Source organism: Triticum urartu, chromosome 2A, assembly GCF_056163025.1.
Source record: "Triticum urartu cultivar PI428250 chromosome 2A, HENAU_Tu73, whole genome shotgun sequence".
Lineage (NCBI taxonomy): Eukaryota > Viridiplantae > Streptophyta > Magnoliopsida > Poales > Poaceae > Triticum > Triticum urartu.
In genome coordinates this window covers 266,509,750-266,523,316 of record NC_141874.1, presented here as the reverse complement: position 1 = coordinate 266,523,316, position 13,567 = coordinate 266,509,750, and the positions used below count along the sequence as shown (strand labels likewise).

Below are 13,567 nucleotides of genomic sequence, written 5' to 3'. Positions count from 1 at the left end.
GCTATATCTCATATACGATACGATATATAAAAGGATGAAGTTAATATATTTAAAAGGTAAAACTGTATATGTGTTGAGCTATGTCCTCTTCCTTCTGCTTCTTGTCAAATTCTGCACTGCATTTGTTTCAATGGTTGTTGCTGCTTCTGTTTTGTTCTTATTGTTCGCATTACCCCTCGTAACGCGACCGTGTGACTGTGATGCTTGCCTACGTGCTGGATTCTACATTCTGCCTCTCCCCCTCGTTTTTCATGATGGTTCTTCGATGTCTTCATCTTCTTCTTCTTCCTCGTCTTCCTCTTCTGCTTCCTCATCTTCCTCTTCAGTTACATCAGCTTCGCTCTCTTCCTCGTTCTCTTCTTTGTCAGCATCTTCTTTGTCATCTTCTTCATCTTTTTCTTCTGTTCTATTTGGACAAGTTCTCGCGTTATGCTTCTCTCTCTTGTTGCAGACGCTACATAGTCTTCTCTTTGTCATATCACCTTGTTGGTCATCTTGGTGATCTGTGGCGGCATTTTCAGCCTGGATTTTTTTTAGCCTCTCCTTACATGTTCTTGAGTTGTGTCCCGTAATCTTATTTTTGTTTCTTGTCTCACTGACCTGTGTGTGTCCACAGATTGCATTCACATTCGTAGATACCGTTTGTCACATCAGCAACTACCTGGAACTCATGTCTTGCCCAATCAAAATCATCAGACTGGTTGTAGTGCCGCACCAAATATTTCGTTGGGTTGTCAAGGGACTGCTCTGATCTGAATGCAGTGCTGCGGTAGTGCGTTTGCTTGAAGTCAGCAAAGACCGCCCTGGTGTAAATCTTGGAGAGCTGAACCTCGAAACCAAACTGAGTAGTAGTCTTTATTTCCGTCTGTGAAACAAAGAAAACCAGTTAAGTAGTTGTTTTTCACAGCAAAAATCAAGAAAGTGAGTAGTGTTTATTAATTGCTCATCCAGCTTAAAAACTTTGCTCTGGTTATATACCTCGTTAGCTATGGTCTCCGCGTGCTCGACGCCCTTCCTTGTCTGGATGCACCTGTCCACCTGCGACGCAAAGATGTGTAGGTCGTGTCTTTCCTTGACAAAGTTCCTCTTCAAGATCCGGTTCATGCTTTCACTTCTCTGTGTCGATGTCATCCGTGCACAGAACACCTCCTTGTAGTAAGCCGATATCCATTCTTTTCGGTCTGTCCAGAGCGCCTTCATAATTTCATCATTTTGCAGGTTATACTTCTCCATGAGCTCATGCCAAGCGCGTTCAAACTCTGATGGCATTAGCGGGTGGTTGAGAACTGAGGTCAGCTCATCTTTGAATGTCTCATACGCTTTGTACAGCAAGGACAGGTGATCCTTGTATTTTTTCAGTATATGCCAACGGCATAACTTGTGCAGCGTGCCTATTAGCGTACTTTTTATCGCGGCATCCATGGAGGGGCATTGATCTGCATGTTTTTGAAAAACCAAGCAGTGAGTTATTGAGAGAACTGCATATCTTTTTTTGCTTTTGCTAATTTTTCGTTCGATGGAAGAAATGGACTACAAAACTTGGCAGTGAACTGCAGTGTTATTTAAACCCATTCTTTAGCATACCTGTAAGTATGCAGATTGGCTGCTTGTTGTTCATGCAACGCAAGAACGTCCGGAACACCCACTCGAAAGTCGGTATTGTTTCGTCCCTGATGAGAGCCACAGCAAATATTGTACTTTGGAGGTGGTGGTTGAATCCAACGAAGACGGCCAGAGGCATGTGGAACTTGTTGGTCTTGTAGGTCGTGTCAAATGTGACACAACCTCCAAAATCTCCGTAGGATCCCCGGCAGCTCGCGTTCACCCAGAAGATGTTTCGCACACGGTTATCGACATCTTTGTCGTAATCATAGAAGAACTCCGGGTTTATTTGCTGCATTTTCTCAAAGAAAGCCAGGAGTTTCTTCACATCGTCTTCTGTTTCCTCCCTCGCGGATTGGTGTTTCCTGCAGTTCGAAATAATAATATACTCGCAGCATTAAAGACATACAGAAATGCACAAGCGAACTGCATGAAATAGACGAGATATCGTTTTTGTTTAGTGAACGTACTTGTTCACCCAGTCACGGCTAGTGCGCCCCATAAAGTGCAGCCCTCCTGACATTCTTGAGAGGGTTGACATCATCTGCGTGTGCGTCAGGTTGTCGCTCTGCATGTCCTTCACTAGTCTATCAAGTAACGGATCATCCGTCTTATGTGAGTGCATGTGCAGAAGCATAGCCGGGCTCTCAATCATCCTGTGGTTGTGATTGAGCTCAATCTCTGCTATCACAAACACATCCTTGATTTTTTTCACTCTGATTCTCGCCTTGCAGCCAGTCCTCTTTGTTGTTTTCTCTCGCTTTCTGTCATAATCTGTGACAGTTTCCTTGCTTTTGCCTTCCTTTGAGCACACTATGTATCTGTTTGTTTTGTATCCGCCGTTTTTGCGTGTGCCGAAGCCTGCATGCCTCGCATACGTGTTGTAGAAGTTTTGTGCCGCAGCGTATGATGTGAATTGCATACCTTTCACAGGCACAAGTTCTTGGAGCATGTTCTCATTCTGCACCACAATATGGAATGTTTTTTTTGTTAATGAGAATGCACAAGTGGAAAGAATGCATAAGTGAACTGCAGTTGTTAGTGTCGGATTTCGGGTTCCGGCAGACCCTTGAGGTTTGAACACTAGGGTGCGCGCGGAGATTTCGCCTTCTACCTACCTGCACCCCACCGCCTCGCCAAGATCTAAGCTATGGAAAGAACAACACAAGAGACACATGGTTTATACTGGTTCGGGCCACCGTTGTGGTGTAATACCCTACTCTAGTGTGGTTTGGTGGATTGCCTCTTGGGCTGATGATGATGAGCAATACAAGGAAGAATAGCCTCGCGAGGGTCTGTTCTTGGCTGGGGCGATGAACTGCTAGGAGGAGTTCAGTCACCCTTCTCTCTCTCTATGATGCTACTCGATCCGATCCCAGCTTGTTTCTGGATTGGCCGATCTGATCTCTCTCTCTTATTGATGATCTCTTCTTCTCCCCTTGGTCTCTCCTCATCCCCTAGGGGTGGATAGTCCTATTTATAGGCAAAGGCCCTGGGCCTCTTCCCAAATATTGAGCAGGAAGGGCGCCAACAATTGGCCATTTCGAAGGGGAACATCGGGTACACTTATCCTGACTAAAGTTGGTCCTCGCCTGCCAAAGGCTCTGGTGGTGACGCTGGCTTGGGCTCCACAATGACTTCCTCCCTGCCGTTGGGCTGGTCTTGGTCTCGTTGCACCGAAACGGGTGCCTTTGCTTGATGCTCTTGCCTGCGCTTGCTCCCTTTGCACCAAAGAGGAAAGGAGGACACAGCGCGGGCTGGCGCCCGCCTGGCACCCTTGGTCGTCATGGCTTGCGTCACGGGCACCTCGTGAGGTACCCCACCTCGATTTCTCCGCCTCCTCGCGAGCCAGCCTGATGAGGCCATGCCTGACGAAGCTCCGTGTCGTCCGCCCCGCGAGGCTTGGCCCCTCGCGAGGGTCTTGGGTCTGTGTTGATGAATATGGGCCGCGCTGGGCCCCCCTTTGAGCCACGCCGCAGGCCGCAGGCAGGCAAGTCTGGGGACCCCCGTTCCCAGAACACCGACAGTAGCCCCCGGGCCCAAGGCGCGCCCGGACTTGGCCGTGTAGGGAGGCGAAAGGGCAAGAGCGAAGTGCCGCGGGCCCTAACAGCCTGCGGCCTTGGGCGCCGCGTGGCGGTTGATTGGGCATGGGCGTCTCCACTTCCCCACGGTGCCTCAGCAACTGCACGGACTGGACAAGTCCCTGCATGCAAAGCGGGTCATGATTACCAGCGATCGTGGAGGTCGATGGTTGGCCTTCGCCGGCTATAAGTACGGAACAGCACGTGCCCTTCCAGTTCATCTCTTCTTGCTTCTCCTTCTTCCCAGTCCTTGCTCCGTCTTGCTGCGATGGCTCCGATCCGCCGGTTCTCGGTGGCAGAGAAGGGAAAGGCTCCCTGGGAGGAACCAGACCTGCTCCCGCCGAAGAAACGGCTCGCCCCCCGCCGCTGGGACGAGGGGGCCCATCAGGTGGTGTCGAGGCCCTGGTGCGAGCGGCCACCGCCGGGGTTCCCGCTTCCCTTGTACGCCCACATCGTGGGCTTTGAAGGAGTCGATGCTGATCGCCATGGGCGGCGCCGCCGTCGGCACCGACAGGTCACGAAGGTGTGGGTCGTCCCCCCTGGGGTCCACACCGGGGGCTCCTCCCGAGAGTTCGTGCTCCACGCCGCCATGCCTCCTCGGTCTTGGATTCGCCTTCCTCCCTTCTTCGCCTCCATCATCCCGCAGGGAGAGCTCCTGGAGCTTTGGCTGCAGCACGCCGGCTGCAGCACCCTCACGACCGAGGCAGAGGTCGCGGTCGTTGCCCCGGGCAAGGTCTTCATGACTCGAGGCTGGGGCGAAATAGCCCGGGTTTGCAGGACGAGAGGCGCCTTCGCGATCCACTTGGAGTACGACAGTGCTTCGGTGATGTTCTTCAAGGTCTTCGATGCGAATGAGTGCCGGCTGGAGTGCTGCCCCGGGAGAGGTGGTCGGGACCCTGCTACGGTGAGGACTAGGCCCGCCGACCGCTCCCTTGGCGGCTCCTCAGGCGGCGTAGGTGGCGGAGGATCCAGCGATTCCGGCGAGCTCTTCGCGACTCCGGAGACGAGCGACGACAGCTACGAGCCCCCGAGCCGGCGCCGCTCCTGGAGTAGGGTGGGCTCGTCAGGCCGTCGCTGACTCTGATCTGGATGGGGTTGGCGCCGGTGCTTGACGGCCCACTATTGATGATGGCGTCTTTTGCAGGGGCGCGTGTAGTTAGCGCCCTTTTAGGATCTGTTCCCTACGAGGAATCAAAGACGCGTCCCGTGGGGGCTTGTAAGGTGCTTGTGATCCTATTTGTTAATATAACCCTTGTCGTAGAATTGTGCGAGTTGCTCATTCCGTCTTAGCTCAGTTCTCCCTTTCGAACCTCACGAGGGCTTGGTGCTCTGTGCCGACAGGTCCCAGTCCCAAGGCGGCTTCAGCCGTCGCTGGTATGCCAGGTCGCGATGCCGTGGTCAAGGCCAGGAGGTGAGCGACCCGGGGTCCGGTAAGAGCCCCTGAGTCGCGATGCTCAGGAGGTCCCCTTTGGCGCTCAAGCAGCCGTCGTTCGGTGAGAAAGGAGAGCGATGTCGCTAACACGGGATTGCATTAGGTGCGGGGATGGTGCCACGGTAGCTGGTGCTTCCGGGTGGTGACTTATCTCGAGAATCAAGGACCGCTCCCTGGTGTGTCGCCGAGTCCGTGCATCGGCAGGCGTGAGGTTGCTCAGCGAGGTCCTCGCGTGTCCCTCCCCTCTCGCCTTTGCTCCCCTTTCTGCTCTACGTCCTCGGGTCCCGGCCCTCGAGCGAGTCTCAGCCGTCGCTGGTATGCCAGGTCGCGATGCCGTGGACAAGGCCAGAGGGTGAGGGTTGGAGAGCCAGTAGGAGCCCTGAGTCGCGATGCTCAGGCACCCCCCCTTTAACGTGCAAGCGGTTCGCGCGGGTGAGAGTGAAGGAGACACCGCAAGGGCCTCGCTTGGCGCAGCTCCTTTAGGAGATCCTGTAGATCCGTCATAGAAAGAACGAGGGGTTGCCATGACAATTGACAGTCAGCTATTGGTTGCTTCCGAGAGGCGATGAGGCACTGAAGGCTTGACGAGGTGGCGCCATGCGGGGCTGCCGCGGCCAGAGCTCAGCCATTCAGGTTTGTCGGCGTTGCAGGGACGGACCCATGCGCAAGCGCCGTGCCGTTTTGGGAGCAGCTCCGTCAGTTGGCGTCAGTTGAGCGGGAAACTAGGTCAAACACGTTAGCCGCGAAGGAGTGGATTCATTCAAATAGATGCTGGGAAGGCACATCACTGGGTCAGGCCCGAGCGACTTGGGGATGATGCAGCCTGAGGGGCGCCCCCAACAAAGTAAGCTAACAACATGAAATAAAAGGGATACATGCCGCAGGGACGGACCCATGCGGCCTGGGAATAATGCAGCCCTGGGGGGCGCTCCCAGCTGGAAATGAAACTTGAAAGATGTCACCTGATGATGTTGAGGATGAAGCAGCGTTGGTGTAGCAGACTCGGCGGGCTGCGGAAGCCGATCCTCACGAGCCCCCAGGCCCAGGGGCCTCGGGAGGTTCTGGAGGCGCTGGTGGCTCCTCGTGGACCATCTCCATCTCCGCCAGGCTGTGGAATGCCTGGCCTCTTGAGCCTCCATGATGCCCCTCATGAGGCGCTGGTACGTGGCAGCCGCGCCCGGCAAGCCGTAAGGCATGCGAACGTAGATGTGGGGTGGACCTACGCAGTGCCCCACTCGCGAGGGCCAGAGGCGCTCCAGAGAGGCGACTCGATTGAGCCCTGGTATGTCGACGCAGACACGCAGCCCACCATCCTCGCCTGGATGGGGGGCCACAGCAGGTAGGCGGCGGCCGCCTCTCGTGACTCTTGACTCCTGTAGCTCCTGAATGGCCTTGCTGACGAACTCCTAAGGGTTTGGCCCTCCTTGCCTTACTCCTTCTTGAGGGGAAACATGCTTCGAAACACGCCTCCCTCGTGTCCCTGGCCAGGTCGGTGGCCCTCCAGGGAAGAGCCCCCGAGCCCTGCCTGAGGAGGGCGCCGGGCGCGCTTTCCTATGCGATGGAAGGAGGTTCCCCCTGGGCAGGCGCGGGCCTTGAGGGGCCTGCCTCCTGAGGAGCCGGGCCGGACAATGTCTTCTTCTTCTTGGGGGTGGCCTCGGGAAGCCTCCTGCTTCCGCGATCCGAGTCTTCCAGTGATGCGGCCTGAAAGGCTCGTTCCAGGGAACACACCGCGTCCTTCTCTTCACAGTGCACCGTGATGACTCCGCCACTTCCTGGCATCTTGAGGACGTTGTAGCCATGGTGAGTCATGGCCATGAACTTGGCCAGCGCTGGGTACCCAAGGATGGCGTTGTACGGCAGGCGAATGTGAGCGACGTCGAAGTCGATGAGCTCGGTGCGGTAGTTGTTGCACGCTCTGAAGGTGACAGAGAGGCGGACCTGCCCAATCGGGACCGTGGAGCCATCGGTGACTCCGGAGAAAGGCTTGGTGGGCTGAAGCTGGTTGTAGGGCACTTGGAGATTGTTGAATGTTTCCACGGATAGGACATTGAGCCCTGCCCCGCCATCGATGAGGGTCCTGGTGACCAGCACGTTGCTGATGATTGGGGAACAAAGAATCGGGAGGACTCCGGCCGTGGCCGCACACTTAAGCTGATCCGCTGAGCTGAACGTGATGGCGCACACTGACCACCTGAGAGGGCGCGTGGCTTCGGGCTTGGGGAGGACTGCATTCACTTCGCAGGCGAACTGCTTGAAGATGCGCTGAGAGGCTGGGGCTTGAGCCCCGCCCAGGATGCAGGCAATCGCGTGCGGCTCCTGGAAGCCCCCAGCCCCCTCGTCCTGATGGCGGTCCTCGTTTCTCCTTGGCTGCGGCAGCAGCGGAGGGAGGCCTGCGTTGCCTTGCGGGCGATCCTCGCGAGGCTGATCCCTCCAGTCTCCCTCGCGAGGCAGGTCTTGCCAGCGATCCTCGCAAGGTCGATCGCGCCACCCTTGGCGCGGGCAGCGGTCTTCCCAGCGTCCTACGTTTCTTCCTCCTCCTCGACCGTAGCCCCAGTCACCGCAGTCGGGACGACGGCCGATCCTTCCTTCTCGCACGGCTCGGAGCTCTTGACATTCATTGGTGTTGTGGGTGTGGAGGTCTTGGTACACACAGTACCGAATGCCCTTGGAAGATTCGGGCTGGTCTCTGCCCCGCTTGGTGTCTGGTTCTACCACGAGCATGGCAGCCCCCTTGCGCTTCACATCCTTGGCCTTGGGCTTCTTCTCTTCTGGGTCTACGGCAGGCAGCTCGAGGAGGGAGAGACGCCCTTCCTCAGCCCTGGCGCACTTGGTCGCCAAGTTGAACAGCTCCAAGGAAGTGCACAGGTCTTCATGCATCGCCAGCTCCTCCTTCATCTTGACGTCGCGCACGCTGTCGGAGAAGGCTGAGATGATGGCCTCCTCGGTCACCTTGGGAATCTTGAGGCGTGTGTTGTTGAAGCGCTGGATGTACTTCTGCAGGGTCTCTCCGGGTTGTTGCTTGATGCGGCGCATGTCGCTCACGGCGGGTGGCCGGTCGCGAGTACCTTGGAAGTTGGCGATGAAGCGGGTGCGCATCTCGTCCCAGGAGGAGATCGTGCCTGGAGCTAGGTTCAGGAGCCAGGTGCGGGCCCCGTCCTTGAGCGCCATGGGAAACCAATTCGCCATGACCTTCTCGTCTCCGTTGGCAGCTTCGATGCCCAGCTCATAGAGCTGGAGGAACTCCGCAGGGTCGGTCGTGCCGTCGTAACGAGGAGGCAGGTCTGGCTTGAACTTGTCAGGCCACGCGACGCTGCGCAGCTCGGTGGTGAAGGCACGGCAGCCTGCTGTGGCCACAGGAGGCCTTGGGTGACGGAGAGCTTGGTCTTGCAGGTCCCCACGCGCTGCAGCTGGGAGCAGCGCGGGGTCTTGACGTGCGGGAGCAGGAGCATGGTCGCGACGTGCTGGAGCAGGGAGCGCCCGGGCAGCTTCTTGCGGGCGAGGGACTTCTTGGCAGCTCTGCTCTTGCCGCACTGGCACCTGACGGGGCGGGTTCCGCCTAGGGGCCATGCGCCTTGGGGCCTGGGCGCCTTCTTGAGGAGGAGGCGGCTGGGGCGCCCCCGGAGCTTCGTCACCCGCGCAGGGCGGGGTGCGGTGCAGAGGAACGGACGGCGCAGGAGAGCCCCCTGCGGTGCGGACGAGCTCGGCGACGCAGTCGAGCCACTCTTCGTAGACGTCGTCGACGAGACGGTAGCGCAGGAGCTCGTTTGCTGCGATGAGCGCAGCTCGAGCCTCCATGGGTGCGCGGAGCGCGCGGGACGAAGAACCAGCTGGGGTGAGCGAGGCAGTAGCGGTGCGGCCGTCTTGCCGCACGGACGGGTGCTGAGACGACGCTTGCTGCTCGTTTCCCGCCGGGTCGGTGGCGGTGTTGACGGCAGGTGACGGGGAACGGCGAGGACGCCCGCCGACTGGAGCCGTCTGGGCGACGCGGGAGGCGAGAGCGGCTCGGCGTTCGGCGCGGGCCCGACAAGCGTCAGACGTGGACGCAATGGTCGGAGGAGTACGGGGCGGTGGAAGAAGAATTCCGGCGCACCCCTACCTGGCGTGCCAAATGTCGGATTTCGGGTTCCAGCAGACCCTTGAGGTTCGAACACTAGGGTGCGCGCGGAGATTTCGCCTTCTACCTACCTGCACCCCACCGCCTCGCCAAGATCTAAGCTATGGAAAGAACAACACAAGAGACACAGGGTTTATACTGGTTCAGGCCACCGTTGTTGTGTAATACCCTACTCCAGTGTGGTTTGGTGGATTGCCTCTTGGGCTGATGATGATGAGCAATACAAGGAAGAATAGCCTCGCGAGGGTCTGTTCTTGGCTGGGGCGATGAACTGCTAGGAGGAGTTCAGTCACCCTTCTCTCTCTGTGTGTGATGCTACTCGATCCGATCCCAGCTTGTTTCTGGATTGGCCGATCTGATCTCTCTCTCTCTTCCTGATGATCTCTTCTTCTCCCCTTGGTCTCTCCTCATCCCTTGGGGGTGGCTACTCCTATTTATAGGCAAAGGTCCTGGGCCTCTTCCCAAATATTGAGCGGGAAGGGCACCAACAATTGGCCATTTTGAAGGGGAACATCGGGTACACTTATCCTGACTAAAGTTGGTCCTCGCCTGCCAAAGGCTCTGGTGGTGACGCTGGCTTGGGCTCCACAATGACTTCCTCCCTGCCGTTGGGCTGGTCTTGGTCTCGTTGCACCAAAACGGGTGCCTTTGCTTGATGCTCTCGCCTGCGCTTGCTCCCTTTGCACCAAAGAGGAAAGGAGGACACTGCACAGGCTGGCGCCCGCCTGGCACCCTTGGTCGTCATGGCTTGCGTCACGGGCACCTCGTGAGGTACCCCACCTCGATTTCTCCTCCTCCTCGCGAGCCAGCCTGATGAGGCCGTGCCTGAGGAAGCTCCGTGTCGTCCGCCCCACGAGGCTTGGCCCCTCGCGAGGGTCTTGGGTCTGTGTTGATGAAGATGGGCCGCGCTGGGCCCCCCTTTGAGCCACGCCGCAGGCCGCAGGCAGGCAAGTCTGGGGACCCCCATTCCCAGAACACCGACAATTAGGCAAGGAAGCTTACATGCGTGTACTGTTTTTTCTCTAACGGTGTTTGCAGCTCACCGATGTGTATTGGGCATGGAGGAGTGACAACAGATATGTGTAATTTAGGATCGCGAGGAGGCAGAAGTGTTGAGAACTTTACTTTTTTGGTTGCTTGTGGCTCTCCTTGATTTTGCTTCTGATTCTTTTGTTGCGCAGTAGGCAGCCTGGGTGGAATTCCACTGTCTCTGTGTTGACGAATGATTTGCTCATGAACTTGCCGAACTTGCTGGGCTTCAACATTGGCTTGTGGAGGTGCTATATCATCCGTTCTGATCTGCTGGCCAAATGTTTCAAAGACACGCATGTACCTTGGCGGCATAACTGTTATGATTTGCTCTTCATCATCATCATCCTCATCATCTTTCTGCGCATGCTCCCCCATGAACACCAGATCGTCGTCGTCCTCCTCATCTTGCGCGCTTTTTGCTTCACTGCCTTCTCCATCTCGAGTGAACTTTGGTTCACTGTTTTCATCTTTATCCTCTACATCTTCCTCCATCGAGTACGCAGTTCTGTTTCTTGTGTTAAAGAAACCCCTAGGTATTTCAGGTGTTATTCATCCAGCCATCTCCCACTCTTCTCTTCCAACGCAGTTCAGGGGCTTTGTGTTGTGAATCAATCGAGGTATCTTCTGGTTTTGTAACGCCCTCGATGCGGCTATAGCTCCCACGTGTCGAGGCACGACTTAGAGGCATAACCGCATTGAAAGCAATGTCGCAAGTTAGGCAATCATTACAACATCCCATGTAAGCATAATAGAAGGGGGAGAAACATAGTTGGCTTACACTCGCCACGTCACTTCAAAGTACATAAATAACATCCATCATACAAGCACTCATGGCCCGACTACGGCGCCAAAATAGAAGAAAACCCAACATGCGACAAGGCCCTGAATCAAACCCCAACTAGGCACCACTACTGATCATCGGGAAAGGAAACATAATAACGCTGAGAGTCCTCGTCGAACTCCCACTTGAGCTCGTACTCGTCACCTGGAGCGGAATCACCTGCACCTGCATCTCGAATTATAGTATCTGTGAGCCACGGGGACTCAGCAATATCGCACCCTCGCGATCAAGACTATTTAAGCTTATAGGAATGGATAAGGCAAAAATATGTGGAGCTGCAGCCAGCGACTAGCATGTATGGTGGCTAACTTATCCGCAAAAGAGAGCGAGAAGAGGAGGCAAGGCACGAGCGATAATCTAGAGGAACAACCTGCGCAAGCATTACTCCAACACCGTGTCCACTTCCCGGACTCCGCCGAGAAGAGGCCATCACGTAACACACTCAGTTGATTCATTTTAATTAATTAAGGTTCAAGTTATCTACAATCGGGCATTAACAAATTCCCATCTGCCCATAACCGCGGGCACGGCTTTCGAAAGTTCAATCCCTGCAGGGGAGTCCCAACTTAGCCCATGACAAGCTCTCACGGTCAACGAAGGAATAGACCTCCACCCGAGACACACCGATCAGACTCGGCAACCCGGTACAACAAGACAATTCGACAGGTTAAAACAAGACCAGCAACACCGCCTAAATGTGCCGACAAATCCCGATAGGAGCTGCACATATCTCTTTCTTAGGGCACACTCGGATGAGCGCTCCATACAACTGAAACCAAACCTCGAGTTTCCCCGAGGGGGCGCTGCACAGGACTCTAGTTTGGACCAACACTCAGAGGAGCACTGGCCCGGGGGGGTTAAAATAAGATGACCCTTGAGTCTGCAGAACCCAAGGGAAAGGAAAAGGCTAGGTGGCAAATGGTAAGACCAATGTTGGGCATTGCTGGAAAAGCTTTAATCAAGGCGAACTATCAAGGGGTTCCCATTATAACCCAACCACGTAAGGAACGCAAATCCGGGAACATAACACCGATATGACGGAAACTAGGGCGGCAAGAGTGGAACAAAACACTAGGCGAGAGGCCGAGCCTTCCACCCTTTACCAAATATATAGATGCATTAAGATAACATAGCAATATAATGATATCCCCAACAAGTAAATAAAAGATGTTCCAACAAGGAACGGCCTCCAAACTTCACCTGCAACTAGCAACGCTATAAGAGGGGCTGAGCAAAGCGGTAACATAGCCAATCAACGGTTTGCTAGGACAAGGTGGGTTAGAGGTTGACATGGCAATTAGGTGGCTGACAAGAAAAAGGTAGGCATCGTAGCATTGGCATAGCAAGAGCGAGCAAACTAGCATAGCAAAGATAGTAGTGATTTCGAGGGTATGATCATCTTGCCTGCACAGTTGTCAGAGTTGACTGGATCCTCACAAGCAAACTCAACGGGCTCCTCGGTAGCGAACTCGTCTCCCGGCTCTACCCAACAAGACAAACAAGCAATAAGAATACAATCAACCACGTGCAAGACCAAGCAATATGATGAAATGATGATATGCTATATGGAATGCGATGCGGGATGCAAAATGCAAGATATGACAGGAAATGCATGAACCTGGCCTCAACTTGGAATTCTAAGGGTTCCACTGGATAGAGGGGATGAAATCGCTTGAAAACGATATAAAGATCATTGGAATCAGAGTTACGGTTTGGAAATGGCAAGCGTTTTAAGATATGACACCGGTCTGCGATTTACAGCAAGTAGGCATCTAAATGCAATGAGATGAACATGCTACAGCCACCAAACAAGACAACAAAAAACATGGCAGGGATGCACACAAGATGCTTAACAAAATACTGGCACTAAGCCACGGCCAATTCATCCATTATGAGGTTCAAAAAAGCATGGCAAAAACGCAAATGCAAAACAGATTCCAGACTTAGTGAAATTAACACTAGTCTGAAATCTCAGATCACGAAGCCCTCTTCGGAGCAGCAAAACAACATGATACACGTCCTTATTAAGACAAGTAAGAACATGGAATGGAGCTACTCAACAAGCTTAACAAAAGTCCCAAAGTGACCTGGGGCCAAAAGGGATCACAAAATATATTAACGGGCACACGAACATAGCTAAAACACAATCAGTTTTCAGACTTAGTGAAAACTGAGACATGCTGAAATATAACTCACGAAGGCCTGTAAACAAGCTCGATGCACTCACCACGGTGCAAGTCATGGCAAGGCAGGCATACATCCATTAAGAAGGCACAAAATACAATCTAGACATGGCAAGAACAATGGCATAGCATGCACAGATCAACTACAACAACGCCGGCAAAATCGCAAACGAGTTGACGATCTGCCCAGATTCACCATGAAGCAAAAGTAGAGCTCGATTGACTCAAGCTAGGTTGCTGCATAATTGCAAAAAGAGACATGGATGGATAGAGCATAACATG

General features: G+C 54.5%; 1 protein-coding gene across 1 annotated transcript; it reads right to left on the bottom strand.

Moving 5' to 3' along the window:
• Nucleotides 1-249: 249 nt before the first annotated feature.
• Nucleotides 250-10,753, bottom strand: LOC147984767 (protein FAR1-RELATED SEQUENCE 5-like). Its single transcript, XM_087541257.1, has 6 exons — nucleotides 10,478-10,753; nucleotides 2,073-2,563; nucleotides 1,585-1,967; nucleotides 979-1,436; nucleotides 601-865; nucleotides 250-401 (listed from the first exon to the last, which is right to left on the bottom strand). Exons 1-6 carry the CDS (start codon nucleotides 10,751-10,753, stop codon nucleotides 250-252), a joined length of 2,025 nt encoding a protein of 674 aa, XP_087397383.1.
• Between the last annotated feature and the right edge of the window lie 2,814 nt (nucleotides 10,754-13,567).